General features: G+C 41.6%; 1 protein-coding gene across 2 annotated transcripts in view; it reads left to right on the top strand.

The window, feature by feature from the left end:
* The first annotated feature begins 632 nt into the window (after window positions 1–632).
* Window positions 633–10,201, top strand: part of INTS4 (integrator complex subunit 4) — a 111,927-nt gene continuing 102,358 nt past the window's right edge. The window contains exons 1-2 of one of the 2 annotated variants that reach the window (XM_029914851.1): window positions 633–796; window positions 5,315–5,509. In XM_029914851.1, coding sequence (XP_029770711.1) covers window positions 743–796; window positions 5,315–5,509 — 249 coding nt within the window. In that variant the 5' untranslated portion in view covers window positions 633–742. The remainder of the gene's footprint in view (window positions 797–5,314; window positions 5,510–10,201) is intronic. The other variant, XM_029914852.1, reaches the window with a different exon arrangement.

Genomic DNA, 10,201 nt, shown 5'->3' with positions numbered 1-10,201 from the left:
ATCACTACATATAGGTTAGGTTAGGTGTAGTTGAGACTCTGCTCAAGTGCCAGTCATAGTCTGAAACTTTGGTGCTTGACCCTTGACCTCAGGTTTCTTTCCACTCTCCCCGAAGCTTTCAGAGGAAGGTTTGATTCCTTAAAAGAAGGGTACATTTCAAACAACCGGAATGAGAGCAAGAAAAATTCCCATGCCGAGAGGGGTGGCACACAGATAAGCCAAAAGGAGAGCTCAATAAAGCTACAAGCAGCAAACGTGAACGGCAAAGGACGATGAGAACGCCAGCCGGGCCTCCTCAAGTGAAAGTCCTCACACAGCCGCATGTTTTGCTTCTAGCTCTGGATCATCCTGCCTTTGCCTTTTGCTCTGTATACTTCCACCCTCCCTTGGCTCTGCTCAGCGGCCGTCTTCTGAGCACTTTGAGACCACCGGCAAGCCCTCAAAGGCTTCCATTGGCTGCTCCACTCTTCCAGTCCAGTCTCCTCCCACCAGAGGCACCACCCCCTCACTCTGCGCCTGCATTTTCGTTCAGGCGGGGCCAGAGGCGTAGGCGGACAAATTGGGCTGCGCCGCAGCAGGGCAGTCGAGCAGCAGGAAGAGGCCTCTCTTTCCCAGAGCCCCACTGCCTTGTGGGACTGTGGCGAGTTCCTCAGGCCTAGACAAGTTTTCCGGATTCCTCCACACCCCTCCCCACCCCGCCTCCCTCGTCGAGTACGGATGCTGAGAGGGTCCGCGGGCAGTCATGGCGGCGCACCTAAAGAAGCGAGTGTACGAGGAATTCACTAAGGTGGTTCAGGTAATTTACGGAAGGAAAGGTCCTGGAACCAGGCCCGGGCGGGGAAGCTTATGCACGTTCCAGACACTTTTTCAAAACAGCCGCCGCAAACCTAGGTTGAGTGCCGACTTACTTAGATAGGCTCTCTTGAACTACACTTAAGTGGGCGTGTTCGTTTGCAGCTGCTGTAGTCGTCATTATTAATATGTGTAGTCTGACACTACTAAAAAAATAAAATTATTTTCGAGAACAAAAGCACTTTACAGTTTACGAAGATGTCTTATCCGTTATTTCAGTCTTTTCGGGTTACATTAGCATCTTCGTTTTACGGATGTGGACTTGAAAGCTTCTGGAGGGATAACAGGATTCAGAGCCAATACCTGGTAGAGCTCCTCTCAACTCCATTTCAAAAACGCCCCGGGACAAGTTGGTTGTATGCAAAACTCTAAGGGGTTGAAAGAGGAGCCTTTAGAAATCTCTAGACCCAGCCAAAGCTGGTGAGGGTCACAGGCTGCATAGGGGCAGAACTCTTCATTGGTGGAACAGCTTACGTAGGAAGTAGGGCAAAGTACTTTATTCCTTTGCAGTTAAGGACAGGTGAGTCGAGCCCTTGTCGGAGGAGCAGTGATTCTCCATTTGTCTCCTCATAGGTGTTGCTAAAGTCGTGATTGATCCCTGGGTGTCTCAAGTGTGCTGCTTCTCAATTTTTTATGCAAATACCTGGTGATCTTGTTAAAGTCTAGATTATACTCAATAGGGTGGGGGAGATGAGGCAATATTCTGCATTTCTGACAACTCTCAGTTGATGCTAGTAGATCAAAAGCATCTTTAGATCCGTAGAGTACTCCTAGATCCTTAGACTTCTAGGGTAGCAAGACAGACCACCCAGCAGGAAACCGTCCTTAAATGTTTAATTCATTCCTCCAGCAACAGGTTATTGACTAAATGAGTGGTTGCTGTGTATCAGGTATAGTGAAAGGTGTTGAGCAACAAAGTCCAATAAAGGTTAGTTAGGGTCCTTGTCTTTTAGGAGCTCACAGACAAGTGGGAGAGACAGAAAAACATATCCTGTGATTATACTACTGAGAGGTGATTCCATTGAAAAATCAAGTTTTTCTTCCTCTTTTCACTTATTTCACTTATCACGTCTTTGTAGCATATTCCCACTGTGGGGAAGCTAGTCTGCGCCTTATTTTTTTTGTTAAAATAACTTTGGGATTTCACGTTGACACTTTTTGTTGCTCCATTTTACATGAAACTGGTTTTCATGAACTTTTAGAATGAGTCAAGATTCAGGAAAGTGTTTTTTAAATTATTTTTTATTTTTAAGTAATCTCTGTGCCCGATGTGGGGCTTGAACTCACCGCGCTGATCAAGAATCTAATGCTACACGGGCTGAGCCAGCCAGGGGCCTCCTCAGGAAAGTTTTTCTTATTTCACAGAGCTCCTTCTGTGGTTTGCTTTCTGGAATTTTCTGGGTCTGTTTCCCTTGCCCTAAACTAAAACCTAAGCATGAGTTTTGTCTTCCTCCCCTGCTTCTGTAGCAAATACTCTGTACTCATTTATTTGTACTTATTTCTCAGTGCTACTATAATTACTAGTTGTTGACCTTAAAAATAGTTATTTTACCAGCAAAAATGTGTTTTTGGGGGAATAACAACTGTTATTTGGCACATGCACGCTATGGCAAAACCATAGGCAAGTTCAGCAAACCAAGGAGAGGACCCTTATTTTATGGAGAAGAAGGAAGTCAGGAGAGGTTTTTTTTTTTTTTTAATGTTTATTTTTGAGTGAGAGAGGGATAGAGAGGGGAACTCTCTGCGGGCTCTACAGTGACAGCAGTGAGCCTGATGCAGGGCTGGAACCTAGGAACCATGAGATCATGACCTCAGCCAAAGTCTTATGCTCAAATGACTGAGCCACCCACGCACCTCGAGGAGAGGCTGTTTTGAAGGGAAAGTCTGGGGTGATGAGAGTTTCTCATTGGCTGGGTTGTAAGGGTGGTTAATTTCTTGTAGGAGAGGCCATGTACATCTTTCCCTTTTGGAGCCTATAATTGATTGTTTCCTGTTGATTCTTCTGTTGGACCCTATAATGGACAGTTCTTTCCTTAGTTGACTCTTGAGTAGTACTGTTCCTCCTACTAGCCTCAATTTTTAAAAAAAATTTTTTTTAATGTTTTATTTATTTTTGATACAGAGAGAGACAGAGCATGAGAGGGGGAGGGTCAGAGAGAGAGGGAGACACAGAACCGGAAGCAGGCTCCAGGCTCTGAGCTAGCAGGCAGCACAGAGCCTGACGCGGGGCTCGAACCCACGAACGTGAGATCTGACCTGAGCCGAAGCCGGAGGCTTAACCGACTGAGCCACCCAGGCGCCCCTCTAGCCTCAATTTTAATGCGTTTTCCCTTTATTAATTTTACACAATGTACATATCTCCCTACCAGTCTGGGCTACTTAAGAACAGAGATAATGCCTGCTTCATCTGTGTTCCCTCTTATGAGTGAGAGAGTCTGCATTGTATATTATATGAATGGAGGTCTCACTTCTTGGATTCCCCATAGAAAGAGTTGTGTGATGATCCAAACTTGAATGAAGATGGTCAGAAGGAATGTAGCAAGCACAAAGCAGTTTATTAAGGACAGCACACTTTCAAGGACACAGAGTGGGCAGACTCAGAAGTGGTTACTGCACTGGAGCTAGGGATTTTTTTTTGTGTTTGCATAGATTATAGGTCATAGACAGCCAGGGCTATCTCCAAGTGAGTTTGTTTTCAGTCATCTAAGGGACTCCTACTGGTTGGGAGGGGGAGTTCTTGGCTCTGCAAGGTTCACGCTGGAACTGTTATGGCTTTTAATGAAGGTATAGGTGACTCGGGCTGAGGTTGAAGAGGAGAGCTGCAAGTTCTGAACTTGGGGCTCTGTCAGCTGCAGGGTGTTGGGAGCCTTAAGGCCAGGATGTTAAAAGTCACAAAGTCAGGATGTTGTGCCCTTAGGCTTCTAATGTGTCATGTATTTATCACAGCCTTGCCTCCAGCTCAGGTCTAACTTTATCACCCCTGGATAGACTATAGGTCCTGGCTCACTAAAATGTTATTGATGGTTGACTGATAGCAGATATTGGTTTGTCTTCCCTCTTAGTACTCTCTAGGAAAAGAAATCTTTCTCAGTTTGTGAACTGATTGGAGCGTAGATACCACTGAAGAATGAGTTTGTGCAGAAAAGGATGGGAATGAGCAAGGATTTTAGGGAAAAAACTCATGTCTTTACTTCATTCTGTATTAATCATTACCATACAGTTATGAAATGATATCTTAGTGCCTCTATCTTTCCGTCTGCTATGAAGATAAGGAAGGAGAGAGAACTGGTATGCATTTTATGCTTATGCATTTGTACAGTTACAGGCAGAGACTTCTCAAATATCCGTACAATATAGGTACTGTATTCCCTTTTATAGAAGAAGGACAGGCCTCCTTCACCCAAATTCCTTTTCTTCAAAATCCTTGGTCTCTTTATCATGTCATACTATGTTCCTGACTAGAATGAGTCTAATCTTTTCTCTGTAGAAATGTACATTTGTAAAGAGGTGATTGCTCAGGATATCAAAATGATGCATTGGATGTAAGGAAAATTACTGAATACAACGTTTGCCTTCTGTTATGATGCTTTCTCTACCTACTCATCAGAGCCTGACGTAAGCCCTAGAGTGACAGGTTCCCTTTTATGTGGACTTTTTGGCACCCATTATTTGCAACAAATGCATCTAGAAAGCTTCTAGTTCTGCACCATCCTTGGGAGAATTAAGAAAATAGTTACTCAAATAATTTTGTGTGTCTTATGGTTCACATGATGATCCCGAGTAGAGAAAGACTAGCAGTAGTGTCATCATTCTCATTTTACAAATAATAAAGGTAAGAATCATAACTTAGGACAGCAGCAGAATTGGAACTCAGACACAACTCCTAATGCTGAATAATTATTCAGTTAAGAAAAAATTGTTAAGTGGTTACAGTTTGCAAATTTTTTTACACCAACCATTCTTTGAATAAAGGCAGAATGGTTTGGGTAGTCATCTGGAGTAAGGGGAAAACTTTACTCAGTGTAAGCTGCAGACAGTTCCCATCAGTTCAGTTTTCTCAGGAGGGAAGCTGAGCCTGCTGGGTGGCTCAGCATAGTCAATATATATTTAGAGAATTGAGATTTCTTTTTAAATAAAGAATGGAGCAGATCCTTTGTGTGTCCTTTTAACCCTAAAGCTATGACAGTCCTAAGAGATAGGCAGAACCAAATGTTAGTGGACTTACATCACAGAGAAAGAAACTGAGACTTGGAGAAATGAAATGACTGGCCCAAAGTGGTGGGAGCTAGTGAAAAGCAAATGGGGACTCTTAACCTTGTCTCCAATCTAGTGTGCTTTTTCTGTTCATAATGCTGCTTTTTCCTAAAGTGAGGTCCATTAGCTAAATACATTGCATAGTGGAAGGGAATGAGGCAAAGTTAAATTTGCAGACTGTTTTCATGTCTTTCCTACTTCCTTGTAGCAACAACAGGAGGAAATTGCAACCAAGAAACTCCGATTGACAAAACCAAGTAAATCTGCAGCACTCCACATAGATCTGTGTAAAGCTACCTCCCCAGCAGATGCTTTGCAGTACCTGCTCCAGTTTGCCAGGAAGCCTGTTGAAGCAGAAAGTGTGGAGGGAGTGGTCAGGATTCTCTTGGAACATTATTATAAGGTAAGATGGTCTTGAGGATCTGATGGGAGCATGTGTGAGAACTGTATCATGTCTACAGAATGGGTTAGTATGGCAAAATAAGCAAGGAGGTGTTCATTCAGCAGTGCCTTCTGTGTGCCAGGCACTATAGATGCAGAGAGAAAAAAGATCCAAATCCTGAAATCACAAGATGTATTATTTTTCAGTTTTTTAAGTAATATCTGAAGTAAAAGAGAAGAAATTATTTCCAAATATTTGAGTCACAGATAAATCAGAGTTCTAAACTTTAATTATGAAAATTATTAAGCCTTTAGAAAAGTAGAGACAATACTATAATGAACTGCCAAATACTCATTTCTGGGATGTAATAGTTAACTAATATGTTGCCAAATCTGTTCCCTATATTTGTTTTCCTAAAGTTTTCTTTTTTTAAAGTAGCATGATATTTTCCCCTAAATTGTTCAGTAAGGGACTTAAAAAATGTATTTATTTTGAGAGAGAGCAAGAGAGCGCATGTGTGTGTGTGCATGCATACTCGAGCTCAGGGGAGGGACAGAGGGAGGGAGAGAGAACCCTAAGCAATCTCTATGCTCAGCTTGGAGCCCAATGTGGGGCTCAGTCCGACTCTGAAATCATGACCTGAGTCGAAATCAAGAGTTAGACACTTTGGGGCACCTGAGTGGCTCAGTCAGTTGAGCTGGAAATAAAAATGCCAACACTATTCATACATGGCACTGGTCTTTTTAAATCTAGAATGAATTTATTTTTTAATCTAGAACAAATTTATTATTTGGTGGTAAACTCAGTCGATTATAAAATGTCTTGTTTTCTGAATTTGTTTACTTGCCTGGGGGTTAACTTGCTTCTCTATCCCTTTTATTTATTAGGAACTGAAAGATATACTGAAACTGAAAGATATAAGTATAGGCTTAGTTAGATTTAGGTTAAGCATATTTTAGAAATTTTTAGGCATATTTTAGAATACATTAGAGATGATGATTTGTATTTCATATTGCATCTGTGAGGATGCATGTACTGTCTTCAAACGTTCACTTGCAAAACCTTATTTTTCCCTTCAGTCTCTCTTCTTCCTTTCTTTTTTTTTAAATAAAACTCTTTTTTTAATTAATGTTTTATTTATTTTTGATACAGAGAGAGACAGAGCAAGAGAGGGGGAGGGGCAGAGAGAGAAGGAGACACAGAACCGAAAGCAGGCTCTAGGCTCTGAACTGTCAGAACAGAGCCTGACGCAGGGCTCGAACCCACGAACGTGAGATCTGACCTGAGCTGAAGCCGGAGGCTTAACCGACTGAGCCACCCAGGCGCCCCTCTCTTCCTTCTATAAACTATGATTATTTAAGTCTTTTCTGTATGACATAAAGGGCCTTTTCCTTTAAACCTATAATGTTGTAGCTTAATCAGAAATGTTTGCAGTTGTCCAAAGACCTTGTGGGTTTTCAGAAACCCATGTCTTTTCACATGTTCCACTGGCCTAGCACCGCTCTCTCCCTCCCACTGCCCTATTATCTGGTCTGCCACTTTCGCTGCCACACCCATTCTTTCCTCAAAGTGTTTCACTTATGTTTCCTTCTTCTAGAACACTTCCCTCAGATGTTCATATGTCTGCTTCCCACACTTTGTTCAAGTCTTAGCTCAAATGTCACTTTTTCATTAAGGCCTTTTTTTTTTTTTTTTTAATCCCTGTATTTAAAGATGAAAGTGCCTATTCTACCCCAGAACCACCCGGCCCCCTTCCTTGGTTTTTTCTCCATAGCACTTACCAACTTCTCATAGTCCATATAATTTTTTAATTTATTTTGTTCCTTGTCCATTTCCCCATACTAGAATGGAAGCTCATCTTGAACAGGGATTTTTGTTTTTTTAACTGGATAGTTGATTTAAGTTGACAGTGTGTGGTAAAATTAGTATCTGTTAAATGAATGAGTGTATGCTTTGTAAGACTTTTTACTCTGTTAACAAGTGGTTTTTATATATATCCAGCATTTTTCTGGGTACTGGACAGGCCTCTTAGCACATTTATTAGCTCTTAGTATTACCATTGTTCATCACATGTCTTTCTCCTTCAGACTTTAAGCCCCTAAGTTCAGAGACTACAAATCTGTTTCTCTCTGTCCCAGTGCCTGGCAATGTCCCTAGAACACTGAGGGGTGTTAATAAATGCTTCCTTCATGTTTTACATGAATTAAATCTGGGTTTCTGTTCTCCAGATTTCAGACACTTAGTGATTTATTTTCTTAGGAATATTTACCATCTATTATATGATAATATATCTTTGTTACCACTAATCATCTGTAACAATACTTCTAAGAATAGCCAACATTTATCTAGTGTGTTGGAGTTTAGAAAGCTCTTTCCACATGTGATATTTAATCTTGATGACATCACCATTGTTATATCTGTAATAAGGAACTAAATTTGGAGTAGTTTAGTATCCAAGGTGACCTAGTTAGGTCTGGATTTGAATCTGAGTTGTTTTGTTTTGTTTTTTTTTTTTGGGGTAACTTTTTGTCATGAAACATTTCAAATATATATACATAAGTAAAGAGAACAGTTTAATTTCTGTGTACCTATTACCCTCCTTCCAACAGTTACCATTTTGTGGCCAAACTTGTTTTATTCCCATGCCCCCTACCCCACTTCCTCCACTCTTACCTCTCCACCAGATTCTCCCTGGCATCTTACCATTTGTTCATAAATTTCAATTTATATCTCTAAACAATAAAGACTTTTTTTTAGGTTTATTTATGTGAGAGAGAGACAGTGTAAGTGTGGGAGGGGCTGAGAGAGGGAGGGAGAGAGAGAGAAGCAAGCTCCATGCTGCCAGGACAGAGCCTGATGCAAGGCTCGAACCCACAAAACTGAGATCATGACTTGAGCCAGAACCAAGAGTCGGATGCTTAACTTACTGAGCCACCCAGGCACCCCAACAATAAAGACTCATTTAACAGACATAATCATAATACCATTGTCATGTCTGAAATAAAAATTGAATTCAGATCTTCTGATGTCATACCCCAGGCTCTTTAAACAGGCCATGCTGCTCGTGTTAGTCTAGCATATTGTAGCCCCAGAGGAAATGAGGAGAGATGCCAAGTGCATCCAGTTCTAGATGGATGACCATAGTGGGTTTTTTTGGTTTTTTGTTTTTTTATCCTTTCTTCTGTTAGCCAGATATGTGGTCTCTTATATTTTAGTAGATAAACTACTTGGGCCTCTGCTTCTGTCTTCCAAATATTTTTGTCGTCGGGTAGCAGTATTTAGACTTCTTTCACACGAGAGTTTCTTTACTTATACTATGTGCTCGATGCTGTGGAAGATGTAGAACTGTGAGGCATGTTCCTTGTCCTTTAGCGGCTAGCAGTAAAGTTGTTAGTTGGTAGAACAAAGACCATATGTAGTAAGTAGTAAGAGCTAAAGTTGTTCATTTGTTCATTTTTTTTTTCATTTTCTCAAAATGCCCTAACTCTGTGCCAGCCATGTGCTACATGTTGGAGATACAGAGATGATTATGTGATCCCTGATCTGAGTCTAGTTGGGTAGGTAACACTATAAATGGATAATAACAACACAGTGTCCTAGGTGCTATGAAATCTGGGACAGGTTATGATGTGACCTCAAAGAAGAAGGTAATCAGTTTTACTCGGGAACAGAGGTCTAGAAAGGCATTATAGAGTAGGAGAGATGCCTGAGAGGAGTCTTAGAAAACAGATTTGGGCCATTTGGAAAACAGGAGGAAAGGCATTTTAGAAAGGAGGAGCAGTTGTGGGTTCAAAGGCAGGGCAATGTGAAATAGCCCATCACATTAGAAGAAATGCAGTTAGCTGGTATAGATTTTAGGTTGAAAGCTCTTTAAGAGATAAGACTAGAAATATTGAAGGGCCTTGTATTTTACTATGTGGGCTTTCTTTTACACATGTCACTCTGGGAACAGAATGGAGGATGGAGGAATTGGATGAGGGCGAGATGGGTGTTAGGTGTCCAACTAGGAGACTGGTAAGTCTGTAGCAAGCTGATGAAAGCGTGAACCAGGAGAGAGTGAATGGTGAGAAGAGCAGTTATTAGAGAGGGCTTCCCTGTAAGCAATTTGTTTTAAGCTGCGGTGTTGAGGGCACCAGGGGATAATTTCACAAAGTAGAAGAACTTAAGTAAAGTGTCCAGATGGATAACGAATGTCACTCGTCAGACGCTCTCTTCTTTTTTGTCTCAATCTTGCCTCTTTGCCTCCCTCTTATCTGCTAGGCTTATTACTTCTGCTTTCTCTGCAGCCCTCTTGTGTTTGGAGGTCTGTGACTCCATTCCGGACCATTGAAAGGCTACATAGCACTCCTCCTGTCCTCTCTCACTCCAAATTATTTTTGAGTAGTATTTGACTAGTCTGTTGTCCTTGAAAGACAATTATTTGATTCTGTGATATTTCAGTGATTTGAAGTCCACAAAAGGATTGGCTCTTCTTTATATTTAAAACTGAATTGAGGGGCGCCTGGGTGGCTCAGTCGGTTAGGCCTCCGACTTGGGCTCAGGTCAGATCTCACATTCGTGGGTTCGAGCCCCGCGTCAGGCTCTGTGCTGACAGCTCAGAGCCTGGAGCCTGCTTCCGGTTCTGTGTCTCCCTCTCTGACCCTCCCCCTCTCATGCTCTGTCTCTCTCTGTATCAAAAATAAATTAAAACATTAAAAAATATTTTTAAAAAAA

This window comes from Suricata suricatta, chromosome 11 (genome assembly GCF_006229205.1).
Source record: "Suricata suricatta isolate VVHF042 chromosome 11, meerkat_22Aug2017_6uvM2_HiC, whole genome shotgun sequence".
NCBI classification, from domain to species: Eukaryota; Metazoa; Chordata; class Mammalia; order Carnivora; family Herpestidae; genus Suricata; species Suricata suricatta.
The sequence above is the reverse complement of the archived record's forward strand: the minus strand, read 5'-3'. Positions and strand labels throughout refer to the sequence as shown.